Source organism: Physeter macrocephalus, chromosome 20 (assembly GCF_002837175.3).
Source record: "Physeter macrocephalus isolate SW-GA chromosome 20, ASM283717v5, whole genome shotgun sequence".
Classification (NCBI taxonomy): domain Eukaryota; kingdom Metazoa; phylum Chordata; class Mammalia; order Artiodactyla; family Physeteridae; genus Physeter; species Physeter macrocephalus.
Genome location: NC_041233.1, coordinates 18,443,827 through 18,459,256, shown reverse-complemented (window position 1 = coordinate 18,459,256; position 15,430 = coordinate 18,443,827). Strand labels below are relative to the sequence as shown.

Below are 15,430 nucleotides of genomic sequence, written 5' to 3'. Positions count from 1 at the left end.
TCTCTTTAAATTCCTGATTACACTCTCTGAATAACAGTTTGTTTTTTGTTTTTTTTCCTACAGTTGGACAGTGTCACCTCCCTGATCCAAGCAGCCAAAAATTTAATGAATGCTGTAGTGCAAACAGTGAAAATGTCTTACATTGCCTCAACCAAGATCATCCGAATTCAGAGTCCTGCTGGGCCCCGGCACCCAGTTGTTATGTGGAGAATGAAGGCTCCTGCCAAAAAACCCTTGATTAAAAGAGAGAAACCAGAGGAAACTTATGCAGCTGTCAGACGAGGCTCAGCAAAGAAAAAAATCCACCCAGTGCAAGTGATGAGTGAATTTAGAGGAAGACATATCTACTGAAACCACTATTCTACTCTAGTGTTTATATTACAAAGTCCTGGCTAAACACACTGCTTTATTTTTACACTTGATTAGTTCTGTAAGTTCACTAACTTAGAATTTAACCCACAAATAATGTAAAACATTGAAAGCCTAACCAACACGAGCAACATATATTTGGGATCATGCCATTGTCATTTCTGTATGGCCAGCACCTAATAAGTAATCAACAGATGCTTGTTGAATGAATGAAATCTTCAGGTGTCATTCAGCCTTTCCCAGCACAAAAAATATCTTATATTCATTACTAAATGAACACAGGAGACTCAAATGAGTCCTGTTCATCTGTAACAGCTTAAGTATACTCACCCTTTTCATTTTGAATTAAAATAATGATATGAGCTCTTGACTTGGTTTTCAGTGGAAACAAAAGATTTCATAAAATACTTTCCCATTTAATCTGCATACTTCCTTTATCTGATGTAACCTGACAGACATGTGTGATTTCTTCTACAGGAAAAAAAAAAAAAAATTCAATCTCTAGATATTTGTAACAACTGTCAACTGATGGGGCTAATGTCCATCAGAAACTAACCAAGCTTGAGCAATCATGTTACTTTCTGGATTTTCAAGGTCCGCCTTAATTATTTATGAAACAATTTATTAACATTATAAAGTTTACAATGAGCTTTCATGCCACAAATGTGCATTTCAGGACTCCACTGTGTTCAGCAGTTCTGCACGTTGAGTTCTGGATTTAAAAAGGCCCACCAGAATACTACATATATGGAGGAAGAGTTTACAGTATACTCACCCTTTTCATTTTGAATTAAAATAATGATATGAGCTCTTGACTTGGTTTTCAGTGGAAACAAAAGATTTCATAAAATACTTTCCCATTTAATCTGCATACTTCCTTTATCTGATGTAACCTGACAGACATGTGTGATTTCTTCTACAGGAAAAAAAAAAAAAAATTCAATCTCTAGATATTTGTAACAACTGTCAACTGATGGGGCTAATGTCCATCAGAAACTAACCAAGCTTGAGCAATCATGTTACTTTCTGGATTTTCAAGGTCCGCCTTAATTATTTATGAAACAATTTATTAACATTATAAAGTTTACAATGAGCTTTCATGCCACAAATGTGCATTTCAGGACTCCACTGTGTTCAGCAGTTCTGCACGTTGAGTTCTGGATTTAAAAAGGCCCACCAGAATACTACATATATGGAGGAAGAGTTTACCATCCATTGGGGATATGGGCATTTAACTCTATCCCCAAGCGAGTTATGACTGATAACAGAAATGCAAGGAGTTCTGCATGACTCCATTTGTATCACCTTGCAAGTGTAATTAAAAGGAAAAAGCCAGTTTGAAAAACATTTTGTCATTGAGTAAACTATAACTCAAAAAAATGTGTGTGAATTGTACCACTGAACTCTGAAGTAGAATTAGTGGCAATGAAGCTGGAGTGACTTTAATAACATTTTGTAAAATAAAAGTCACTGAGGTCATTTTATAACTGCAGTCACTGTGCTCATCCCGAATTGAGTTCATAATGGACTTTATAGTAGTTTCAGAGTCTAGTGCATTGCCTCTCTCTTTCTACTTCTTTCTCTCTGTCTGTCTCTGGAGGAGTTAAGTTTCAGTTTTACCTTTGCTCATGCATAGAGTTCCCATTCACAGGATTTTAAACATGAATTTCCTATTCTACTTTATCAAAAATTATACCAAAATTGTAACTTCACTTTGTAAAACATTTCCATCCATGAATTGTTTCAACAACCATGTCATCTTAGTTTGACTAGGTAAAGTTTAAACATGCAACATCAGTTGATGTCAGGAGGGCCAGTTTGGGTAAAAGAATGTGTGAAACATAAGAAGGCATAAAGGTGGAGAGCATGATGTGTGTGGTATCTTGAACAAAATGGTATGGGAAAGGGATTTAATTGGTCAATATGTTAATAAATTATGGGGAAAATGTAAACTTTTCATTGTACTATGTTATATTCTTCCAAAATGCTAGGTTACCTGGGCTAAGTATTGATACATACACTTTCTAAGAGTGAAAGCAATAAGCTCCTGCCTGTCTTGCAGTATGCACTGGCCCACGATCAATATTATTCTGGACAGAGTCCACTCCATAAAAGAAAAGGCAGTGCAGAAAGGAATTAGAGAATCCAGATAATTATATTGTCCAGAACTAGCTAGCTAACTGAGGCAAAACAGGGAATTTCTTTTGTTGACATGCTACCATCATTTTCTAAGAGTAGACATTACAAGAGTTACATCTATGACACTTCCTTTTCTCAGGTAGAAGTATGAATTTATAATTTCGTTGAGAAAATAATTTTTTAAAAAATTACCAAACTACTAGTATATCTTAGTTCCTAAAGCCACATGCTCAAGAATCATGAGTCTCATTTACAAAATCTAATGTCTGTTTAATTCTACATCAGCTTTCCACAGGTTAGAGTTTAGAATGCAGCACTGGATGCCAAAAGAACATAACTAATTTGAAATTATACACTTATCAAATAACTTCTGTATCTGTCTTAAGAAAATGACTCTTTAAAAATGAGATGTGAACAAGTCCTCCTCTTCAAAGTAGAGGGATTTCCAGCTTAGCTCAAAGCAAACAACTATAATTAAGCAAAACTTAATTAAAAAAAAACTTGGAGAATGTCCCAGGAGTAAAGTCTGGTGCAATAATCAAAGGTGCAATGAGAACAAGATGTACAGAGCTGAGAAGGACATCTGGCCACCTGACTCAATTCCTGCAGTGGGCAGCATTTCAGGATTTAATTCAATTCAAACCCGCTAATAGTATAATACTTAGAAGAAAAATTAGCAGCAAATATATTAACAAATCCTCACATTATAAAACAGTCAAATGAATCTAATCAGTAAGTACGAAGGTGGTGTATATATTTATAACTAAGCCCTTCTTCTGGCAGGGGAATGACAGAAATTTCTTAATGAGAGTGATTACTTGGTGGCCCATCTATGCATCTTTTGAAATTGCATCACAGAGATTGGTGCTTCTTCTACTGATACTTTTGCTTTATCTTGCTAATCGAAACTCACCTTTCTCTTTTAGTGAAATTGAGTTATGTTAATTTATGAAGGAAAAAAATCTTTAGGAGGGAGGAGAGGGTTTATATCACCTTTGAAGGACAGCAGTTCCGTCCTGGTTAGCCACCAGCCTCACTGGCAAACATTAGACTGAAATCAGAATGATAGGTTAGAAAATATCTGTGAAATCATAATCCACTCAAGATTTTTTAGTTAGAAAAACTGGAAGGTTTTCATTAAATAGGAAAGGTGATAGATATAAATCTTTCCCTTTTACTTATCACAAGTGGAAATTAATGGCTTAAAATATTTCCTTCTTTGTAATGGACTAAATGAATGAGTCTGGAAAAAAATTCAAACACTAAACTTCTAAGGAAATTTGTTAATTATTCCCTTTCTGCTTGTCTTATGACATGAACGAAAACTGTGAATGTATTAGAAAATACAATATTCTTCAAATTGCCTTCTGGTCTTTGCAAATCTCTGAATTTATCAGTATTAATATAACATATACGTTCCCCATAAAATTCCTTCTGTATGAGGGGTGAGTACCTCCACAACTCTGCAGAAAGGCCCACTTCGTCAGGCTGACATCCTTGCATACCTAACATCTTCAGAGAGGTCAGTTTTCAAGTCACAGTAAAGCAAGCTATTTAAAATTGTGAACACCCAGTTAAGTGCCCAATCTGGGCCTCAAACCTAATAATTAGTGCTCCTCAAATTTAATGAGTGACTGAAAAGACTAATGTCTGACAACAGAGAAAGTATTTCCAGTGACTTCGTACACCTTCACATTCAGGGGGGTCTTTTCATCTCACCATCCCTGAGCTCCGTATCTTCCTATAAACTGCTGACAGTTTGCTACCAGAATGATGCAGCAGGCCTGCTCATACCAATCAATTACCCCCAAATAATGTCCTTTCCTCTTAGTCCATGCACCAAAATCTCTCTCGCTCACCTCTCATCCCCTTAGGAGACCATCCCTCATATCAACTGATTAATACATTCTGTAGCATTCTAGTTAAAATTATTAATTTTAATTCCCAATGCCATTATCTTTTTTCTTTTTTTTTCTATTCCAGAAAACATTCTTATGTGTCTTATGTGTCTTAAGTGTCAAATGAACACTTCCATGCTAGGGACTGTGGTTCCCATGGATACGTATTTCTGTACAGTGGTAGGATGAGTAGAGTGAGATCGAGACTTTTCCTGGTGATATTTACCTTTCTCTAGTGAGCTCCTTGCAGAGCTGCCAGCCTGTTTCACCTGCATTGTAAGTAATTCTCTAGGTTAGCAAAGCAAGCACCAGAATATCAAGTTGAGTAAAATCTGTACTTTCTTTTGTCAGCCTGTCTTTTGTTAAGACAGTCTGCTTATTGCATATTTAGGTATCAAACAGCCATTTTTCTTTTTGGAAAGTCAGAAATACTTCTGTTTGACTTCATCAGAAAATTTAGGGGCATCCAGTTAAAAGACTGTAACTTCTGTATTATTTTAATAATTCTTTTTAAGTCAACTAGAAAAATGTCTGCAACCTGAAAAATTTATATTTATTTATCATTTTCATTTATATGTCACATACCAGAAAATAACACTTAATCGGACAAAAACCCTATAGCATTTTTTGTCATAACTCTCTTTCCCTATCATTATAATATCTTTAATATTAGTAAATATTTTTCATGTTACTGCCAAATAAACAAGCCAGGCCTAATGACAGAAGAGTCTACACACAAAGTAGTTTAAAGTTTTCATTTTGGTTCTTTGGGTCTATTAGGATAGAAAAATGTGGATGTTACTAAAACCAGGTGTATGCAACTAAACATGTTGTAATCAAGGTTTTAACGCTATCCTAGACATCTGAGAGAAGGATTAAAATTTTTAATGCATTTTTTGGCCATTTTTACTAATTTACATGAACAAGAAACATTTTCTGTTAAAGCAAAAGAAAGAATAATTTCCTATATTAATCATTTTACATGTGAATTTTCTTCCCCTACCAAGATAGATAGGACTTATTCCTGAACACTTCAAAAGAAGATAATACTAATTGAGAGAACCGCTTCCAAATGGAACCCAACCTTATCAGAATCCCACCTACAGACAATAGATGGTTTGTAGGGCTGGCCTTTATGTAGATCCTGGGATGAGATGTTTCATGGCTGCAGGCTGGCTTCTGGAATCCAACAGTCCCCACTGGTTTAGGAGAACAAAACCCAAGGAATGACCTTCAAAATGAATTTAACAAATTGGAGGGGAAAAAAAAGCAGTAAATACAGAGCAGTTCTAAAAGAAAGTGGGTAAGAAAGTGACAGAGGTAGAGGAGGGAATAAGAGAGGCAGTTGCAAAAGCAGGTAACTTTTATACCAGAGAGAGGAAGAGTTTTGAGTTCTGTGAAGATTAGGCAGCCTTCTCCTGAGGAAGATTTTAAGGATAGGATAGGGCACTTATCTTTGGCAGTTTGCGTGAAGTCATGGCAGGGCAGAGGACAAACTATACAATTTTTTAGGATCATTTAGTGTTATTGTTTGCAAGATGAGAAACCGAAATTCAGCCAATTGTTTAGTATGTTGATGGGTGAAATTCTCCCCAGTATCAGAGTTAATCGGGATATTATATATTTAACAAATATTTGTTGAGCAACTTTGATGTTCCAGGCACTGCTCCAGGTTCTTAGGATATACCAGATAACAAAACAAACAATGATTCTTGCCCTTATGGGCAGACTCTGTGTTGAATGCTATTACCTTATTTAATTTTTTCAATAACCCTAGGGGATAAACATTATCAGCTCTATTCCTTAGAAAAAGAAACTAAGGATACAGATCTTACTCGAAAACTCACTGGCCTTAAAATTTGGTTGCATTCTAGAGTCTGAACTTTTAGCCACCGCACCATCCAGATTTCCTGGAAAATAGGATTGGATATTTTAGTTGAAAATGAGATGCACATTTCAAATGTGCTTCCTATGTAAAAGGATCAAAACTTTTATATATATGGTATATAAATCCATACCTACATCACTCAAAGCAAATAAAAAGCAGGTACATAAGTAATTAGCTGAATGTTATAACCTCTAATAATTGAATAAAAATATCAGATATATGAGTGAATATTTCATCTACATGATCTGAAAACACTTACCAAATTACTTTCACTTCCACAGAGGTGAAATCTTCCATGGAAATGCCTGTTTAAAATCCATCTTTAGCATTGATTGGTGAAAACAATTTGTTGACACCATTTCTTTCCTTCTTTACTGGTAATGTGTGTTTAAGGTTATATATCCCAGGGAGGATGGGCCAAGGATTATTGAAATAAGCTAAAGTTTCTTTGTATTCCACACTGACTGAACCATAGGAAATGTATGTTTCCTTCTTTATAGAGCTAACAATGTATACAGTATGTGTCTGACTGTAAGCAAATTTGGTCCTTTAACTTTACATGGTCCTTCTTCCTAAAGACAACTGAAGTCTAGACTCTCCCTGTTGCCCATGTTGCTGGATAGACCTCCCTATCTCAGGCCTGAGGTAGTTAAATGACTTTCTGATCTTTCTTAAAGTGGAGCCAGAAATGTTGCCTTAAGCTGGGAATGTATTTATTTGGGGTCTTCAATTTTGGGTACCTGGCAGTCATGATGGTGCCTGGTCCCAACTGTCATAAAAGGAAGCTCTGGAGGGAAACTCTTTCTGAAAGAGGCTCAGATTTCTAACAACCATCTCTAAAAATCTCTTCAATGTAAGAGATATACAATAGCCACTTAAATGGTATTAGCAGAATACTAATTCTACTTATGTCCTGTGTTTCCATTCCAAATGAGGTATTTTTTAGTTCTAAAGTTTTCTTTCCTTTGCATTTTCAAGACGAATGCTTATTTTTTGTTCTGGGTATTTGGTCTTAAAGATATGTAGCATCTCTAAACATCTTAAAGCCCCCTTTCAATAATTATATCAATAGTTCAAAGCCAGCAGATCACTTTTTCTATTCAGACAAGCATGTATTATGTAGTCCCAGGCCAGCCCTCAACAGGTCCATCAGTTTCCCATCTTTATGAATTATCTGAACCTCTCTGTGATATTCAGTGATAGTCTAGCTAAGACTGACAAGTCTGGGCTTCTAACATCAAATCTGGATTGGAGTGTTTATTCATAAAGCAAAGGGGCAACTCTGAGAGGTTAGTTCACACTCTCAGTTACACAGAACTTTTCTTCTTCCTTAAGCTTTAAACATAAAATTAATTTTGAAAATACTGTAGAGATAGTATTCCATTGCTTGCTGAATCTTATACCATTATAACTCTCTATTTTTATGTGCTGGTATACAACGAGATATAAATATGAGAATTTCAGCAACTGTCTTGCAGGGTTAAGCTGTGCTTCTGACTGATTTTGAAAATTGTCCTTGAGTGGTAAAATTCCTCCAAAGAAAATTTCATTGGACCTGAATGACAGCATAATAATTTTTCTTTGATATCCATGACTAACAACTCCCTGAAAACAGAAGTAGACATATATTATGCCCAATTTAGTACCTAATAGTTGGGACTTTAAAACAAAATTTTCTTGAGCAAGTTTTCCGGTGATTAAATATGAATTAAAACCTCCAGTGAAAGATTTCCAGATGCCCCTGCTTTCCACTTTGATTATGTTTTAGTTCCATACTGACTTGGCAAAAAAAAAAAAAAAAAAAAATTCAATTACTTTACCTTATGTACTTTTACAGGCAACAACTTTGACATTTTAAACTTAGTGACATTTCCAAAGGTAACATGCACATTGTAAATCAGGGTGAAGGCAGATTTAAGTTGACAGTCTGAGATTAAATAAAAGCAAGCAGTTGATAATAGTCACGTTTATTGTAGCAATATCTTGAGAACTTAAGTTTAGTGGCATTTGAGGTGTTTCAAACTATCAGTACCTTGCTTCTACACCTCACCCTGCTGTGCAGAAGGCAGAATAGGGCTGAGTGAAGCACCCACTATAGTAACTGCCAATTCAAAGTACGTTTATGGTTTGGCCATAGATAAACTTTGGCTAAAGCACTTGTAGAGCTTTCTGGTCATTATTTATCCTTAAAGTCAATTTCACCAATCAATAAAAATGAATTATTTATCCAGGAATAGATAAAGCTCTTTAATACCCTCACGACACTGACATAGAAGGTCAGATATTCCTTGTTTGGGATTCTGCATGCCTTTTGTGCTTAACTGAATCAAATTTTTTTTTCATTGTGTTCTCAATTTTTTCACGCATGTAACACTGGGTTTGTTTTGAAATTATGCAGTATTATTTGAAACAATATTTATTTCAACTCATGTCACTATAGTTTGTTAATAATTTGCTCAACTGATAATTAAACTATGTATGTTAAAGCAATAAAACTGAAAGAACTGTTTATGCATTTGGTGTTTATCTTTGGCGGTATGTGTCTTGAGTGGGAACAAAAAAGGGAAGGTAATGAATTGCTAAGTAGTCTAACCACTAGTCTAGGTATTACCTTCATTCCTACTCTCTTTCAATTATACATACTACAATTTGGGAGGGTACTTTCACAAACCACCGTATGAACACAAGTAACAGAGACCATATGTGATAGAATTAAATTTTCAGTTTAAATGGCATTTTTTTGTTCAATATGGACATTAGGTTTTTTAAATAATGTCTCTGTAGTTCAAGAAATGTTCTCTAGCTTAGGACTTTATGAAAAGAACCAATAATTTTTCTAAGACTGAACACATACAACAGGGTGGACATGGAATACCATTGGCTCTACTGATGTTTCTGCATCTGAATATTAATAGATTCTGAACATCCGTCTTCGCTTCCTCATCTGCACGCTGGTGATCATCTTTTTCAGCATGAACCTCATGGAGATAGTCTCTGGATACCCTTCCAGTGTTCATACACCATTGTTGTCTGTTCTGGGACATCATTTTCCCCCTTCAGCGCTCCCACTGCTCCAGGCGCTTATTGCTAAGGCTCAGTCAGTTTCTGCACTTTCTTCAAACGTAGTCTGTAAGTTTAGAGTATTTATCACTTAATTCCTATGAAAAACCATGACTGCCCTCATTCAGTTCTGCTAGACATGGGCCACCTCCTTGTTAATGAACATGCTAGCTAGGGGTTGCCTTCCTGTGTCAGACTGTCTTGGGCCCCAGGAGCCCATCTTTGCTCTGGCAGCAGCATTCTCTCCACCTTGATCTGCCGTCATGCTCGCTCTGGGGGTGGAAGTGGAACTAAAAGCACGCTTGGCAAGAAGAGTCTACTTCTGCCCGGAGGCTGAGCTGATGCCCTGAGACTTCCTGGGCAACACCATTAAACATTCCATCCAGGAGCAGTAACTCACAGATGTAACGTCCAGCCACCACATGTCCAAAATCCTGTGGCTTGTGAGGGAAAAGCTGCTGTACTTCCTTGTCAAGTAACTGGCCCCCTGTTCTGTCTAAATCCCCCGGTTTTGGAAGAGAGATTCCTGAGGTATGGGCCCAGAGAAAGGAATTCTCATGAAGTCAACAGGAAATGTCAAAGCCAAGGGCAATGGCAAAGGGAGAGACTTGGGGAGAGTAAATCACACCCAGGTTTGTGCTAAATTGCCTTTTGTCCCTGAGGATCCTGGAGGCCTGATCTGCTACTCTGAGCACCACAGACAGTTGAAGAAATCCCCTTGTCCCTGGCACTTTTCCTGCCTTCTCATTACCCCTTCTAGTTTGTGGTGGTGACAGAATGTTAGGTGTGCTGATGAAGTCGACACATCACCCTTTGTAACAATGGAAAGGACAAACCCCAAGGAACACAGTGAGCTGTCCTCTGCAACACAGATCTCCCTCACTTGGTGGGATGCCCTCTGCAGGCACTGATTCAGAGCAGATGTGGGCAGAGAACTAATAGGTTTGTTGTTGTTGTTTCCTTTTACTTGACTTCAGAGGAAGCCTCTGTGACAGTGCCGGGAATCCACAGCTGGGTTCTGGAATGTCTCCATCCTTCCGTGAAGGGCTCATAGCATCTCCTATCCACCAGGCTCATCCATTTTGTGGCAGTCACTTTGAGGCTTATTGCTCTGAGGGCTAAATTTGAAAGAAGAAGACCTGCATGCTGTAACAGCCCCTGATGCCAGAGAAACGTTTGCACTCCTCAGCTCTATTATACTATAAACTCTTGGAAGCAATGATAATATTGTGTCCATTCTGTTTCTCCAATGCTATAGCACAGTGATTGACATAGGAGTAGTTCAATTGATATTTTTGGAAGGAAGGAGTGAATTCATGAATGAGTTTATTTCAAATGAATGAATCCAGAACTCCACGGATCTGTGATTTGGGCCCTCTCTGAACCATCTAATCTGAAATTCTGAGAGTTTGGTAATCCTCAAGTTTACAGAGACAGTAACTAGTGTCAAGGACAGGATTTGAAAGCTCCTAATTCTCCCTGTTACTCTTCCAAAACCATCACTGCCGCCTTAGATAAATGAAAGTCACTGATGAGGAAAAGCCATGGGCTGTTTCTCACTCATTTGTTTATTCAACAGTCAAAAATATTTCTTGAGGGACTGTTATATGCAAAGGTGCTATGGGTGATAGAAAGAAGCATGAATATTTTGGAATCAAGACATCGACTCAAGTTAATTAAAGTAAACAGCAGAGGAAGGGAAATAAAAATGCAGCTCGTGGCAATCTCACCCAGGGTGCAAGAAAGCAATGCAAGTTTCAGGACTCAAGGGGGACCTTTATAGAGGTTTTAATAGGAGAGTATGGTTTAGCAGGATGAAGAAAGATAACATTCGAGGAGGATGGACATGACCCAAGGCACAAAGACAGGAATGAGAACGTCACACATGGGGGTCAACTGGCTGAAGCGAAGAGTTCTAGATGGCCCCATTAGGATAGGAGCTCAGAAAGACACGAATGGGTTAAATCACAGAGGATCTCAATGTCAGGCAAAGGTGCTAAGGCTTTAATCTGTAAATGGGGACAATACTCATATCTCCTAGCAAACAAGTTCTCTAATACAAGCAGAGAGAGTTATAAGATGACTAGTTAGACAGTGAAATGCAGGGTTGGTATTCAGAGTAAGGAAAGTGAATAGGAAAAATCAGTTGCAATAATCCTTTGTGATATAAACAAGTGCCTGGGTGAAATGATAGCATTAGGAATTAAAAGAGTATTTTCAAAATAAACTATAAAGCATCAAACATAAACAATCACAGGTTATAAGTTCTATCTAAAACATGGATACATTTGCATTCTACTATTTAATATATCCTTGTTTACTTTAATAAAGTATATTTTACTATAAAGGCAATTTAACATTTTCCTGTCAAATAGTGATAGTCAAGTAGGTGGCACCGTGTTTATCCTGTGACTTCACGTGGCCTCTAAGACCTGCTGGGATGGCTGTATCTGATTTAAGAAATGCAGAAACAACCCAGATGTGTGACTCTTTGTGTGGCAAGATGGCCCCATGGTGAAAAGCATGGCCTCTGGCATTGCCTTACCCCATCTGCACCATGGCTCCATCATTTTTAGCACCGGCCTTTCTTGGGCAAGTTGTTAAACCTTTCATTATCCTGAAATTCTCATTTGTAAGAGACAGATGACGTTTCAGAGTTCGACTGACAAAACAATGATGTGTTTTACAGTCAATGTCCCTCATATTCAATGAAATGAGATAGAACCTACCACACAGGACTGTTATGAGTATTGAATGAATGAATGTAAGTAAAATACTTTGGAAGGATGCCTGGCACAAGATAAACACAATATAAAATTTAACCATTATTATTATATATACAATTTATAAGCTTCAAGATTAAACACACATAAAACAGACTTCTGAAAGTTTCTTTACAGGAGGACCAGGGAGAAAGAAAAGCCTGGAGCAGGAAAGCATAAGCATGCCAGGGAATGGCAGAGAGTAGCTGACATATTAATTCAGCCAACAGATATAGTATACCCGTGGGTTGGATATTTTTCTAGGTACTAGGGATGACTAGGTACTGGTCAGTAAAAACAATCTTTCTTCATCAAGGATTTAAAGATTAGCAGAGACAATAGGAGTTAATTAAATAATGGGTCCAAAAGTGTAAAACTGTATCTTTGACAATGGCCACAGAAGAGACACACAGGTGCCATGAGCCTAAAATGAAGGGCTTTTGGCAGAATTAGGACAATCGGGAAAGGCTGGTCTGAGGAAGTGAGCCTTAAGCTGAAATCAAAGGAATAAGTAGAGTTTCACCAGGTGAAGTGGGATGGGAAGAGCGTTGAAAACAGAGTTAACAGTAGGTGCAAAGCTCCTGTCTGTGGGCCGGGGCCCCCGCGCACAGCGTGCGAAAGCAGGCTAGTGGAGAACGTGCAGGTTGGTTTGCGGGGAGAAGAAGTCAGAGACGTAGCCAGGTTCTAGGTGGAAATGGTGGGGGGGGACAATGAAGGGACAAGACAAATCCTGCCCTCACGATTCCCCAAAGGGCCAGCAAGGCAAGAGCCCGGCTCCGTGGCTGCCCTCCTAAAGGAAGCTCAGCCACTGCTGAGCCCCTGTTCCAGCCCCAGGCCACTGGCCCTCATGCCAACTTGACACATTCTCCTCCTGGGAGGGAGGGAGAGTATAACCCTAGGCTGCATTCTTACAAATGGACAAAGTACATGGGCTTCTATTTCTGCCATCCATTTTATCGAATATGACGGAAATACTTCAAACCAAATAGAAGGCACAACTCCTCAGCTACAAATTGTCTGTGTGAGTCACAGCCTCCGCTTTGGACCCCCTCCTCTGCTCAGGGCTCTGTCCTGTCTAAACTGTCTCCCCATCTCACCCCTGCACAAGGGCTCTTCCTCTCACAGGTGGGTTAGAAATGGGATTTCCAGTCCCTCTGTGAAAGTAACACATTACAGGAGGAATTCGAGGTCGAGTTATTCATCCTTAGGAAGAATTTACAATGGGAGGTCCAAAAGGGAACGGCTGCTTTGTCATTTATTATGAGGTATTTTAGAGGAAAAGAGACGAGAGAGAAGGAGGAGGAGGAAGAGAAGATGCAGGAAATCTGTAATTACATATATATATATACATAATAAGCTCCATTTATATACATATAATCCTTCTATATATAACATCCATCATATATGTAAAATATCATTTCTATACACAGATATTAAAATCTCCATTAGTTCATATATACATATACATATGTATACACACACACACACACACACACCATCTGTGTATGTATGATCTCTATTGATTACTAAAGTGAAGATATCAAATAGCTCATAGATATCTGGTTAGTACCTGGTTAGAGGGTCTATCCTGGATGGGCTTTCACTGGAGTAGACAGGAAGACGATCAGGTGTGACAGATGCTTTCCCCACAGGGACTCTGAGGAAGGGCTGTACAATGGTTAGAAGCGAGAACTTTGAGTGTGACAACCCAAGTTTGAATTATTTAATATCTCTGTACCTATGTTACCTCATCTGTAAATTGGGTACTTATTGCTTAGATTTGTAAAAGAATTAAACAAGTTATATAAAAGCACTTAAAACAATGCTTTATATATAGAAAGCTCTATACATCCATTAAGTTTTCCCATTATTTTTTAAATTAATTTTTATTGGAGTATGGCTGCTTTACAATGTTGTGTTAGCCTCCACTGCACAACAAAATGAATCAGCTATACACATACAGATATCCCCTCCCTTTTGGACTTCCCTCCCATTTAGGTTACCATAGCACACTAGGTGAGTTCCCTGTGCTACACAGCATGTTCCCATCAGCTGTCCATTTTATACATAATATCAATAATGTATATGTGTCAATCCCAGTCTCCCAATTCCTCCTACCCCACCCCTTTCCCCCTTCATATCCACACATTTGTTCTCTACGTCTGTGTCTCTATTTCTGCTTTGCAACTAAGATCTATACCATTTTTCTAGATTCCACATATATGCATTATTATGACATTTGCTTTTCTCTGACTTACTTCACTCTGTATGACACTCTCTAGGTCCATCCACGTCTCTACGAATGACCCTATTTCATTCCTTTTTATGGCTGAGTAATATTCCACTGTATATGTATACCACATCTTCTTTATCCATTCCTCTGTCGAGTATCAATTTACGTTCCCACCAACAGTGCAAGAGGGTTCCCTTTTCTCCACACCCTCTCCAGCGTTTATTGTTTGTAGATTTTTTGATGATGGCCATTCTGACTGGTGTGAGGTGATAGATACCTCATTGTAGTTTTGATTTACATTTCTCTAATAGTGATGTTGAGCATCTTTTCATGTGTTTGTTGGCCATCTGTATGTCTTCTCTGGAGAAATGTCTATTTAGGTCTTCCGCCCATTTTTTGATTGGGTAGTTTGTTTTTTTGATATTGAGCTGTATGACCTGCTTATATATTTTGAAGATTAATGCTTTGTCAGTTGCTTCATTTGCAAATATTTTCTCCCATTCTGAGGGCTGTCTTTTCATCTTGTTTATGATCCCCTTTGCTGTACAAAAGCTTTTAAGTTTCATTAGGTCCCGTTTATTTTTGTTTTAATTTTCATTACTCTAGGAGGTGGATCAAAAAAGATCTTGCTGTGGTTTATGTCAAAGAGGGTTCTGCCTATGCTTTCCTCTAAGACTTTTATAGTGTCTGGCCTTACATTTAGGTCTTTAATCCATTTTGAGTTTATTTTTGTGTATGGTGTTAGGGAGTGTTCTAATTTCTTTCTTTTACATGTAGCTGTCCAGTTTTCCAGCACCACTTATTGAAGAGGCTATCTTTTCTCCACTGTATAGTCTTGTCTCCTTTGTCATAACTTTTCCCATTATTATGGCTCAACCACAGGTACCATGGGCTCAATAAAGAGGTCGTCTTTTGTTTTATAGCTGCAGGTTGCTTTGTTTCATTTTTTTTTTTTTTTTTTGTGGTACGCGGGCCTCTCACCGCTGTGGCCTCTCCCGTTGCGGAGCACAGGCTCCGGACGCGCAGGCTCAGCGGCCATGGCTCACGGGCCCAGCCGCTCTGCGGCATGTGGGATCCTCCC

The 15,430-nt window shown here is 38.1% G+C and overlaps 1 protein-coding gene across 9 annotated transcripts in view; it reads left to right on the top strand.

Moving 5' to 3' along the window:
• Positions 1-1,113, top strand: part of CTNNA3 (catenin alpha 3) — a 1,750,900-nt gene extending 1,749,787 nt beyond the window's left edge. For all 9 annotated transcript variants that reach the window (XM_028481840.2, XM_028481834.2, XM_028481839.2 and 6 more), the window contains one exon: positions 64-1,113. In XM_028481840.2, coding sequence (XP_028337641.1) covers positions 64-351 — 288 coding nt within the window. In that variant the 3' untranslated portion in view covers positions 352-1,113. The remainder of the gene's footprint in view (positions 1-63) is intronic.
• Positions 1,114-15,430: the final 14,317 nt, after the last annotated feature.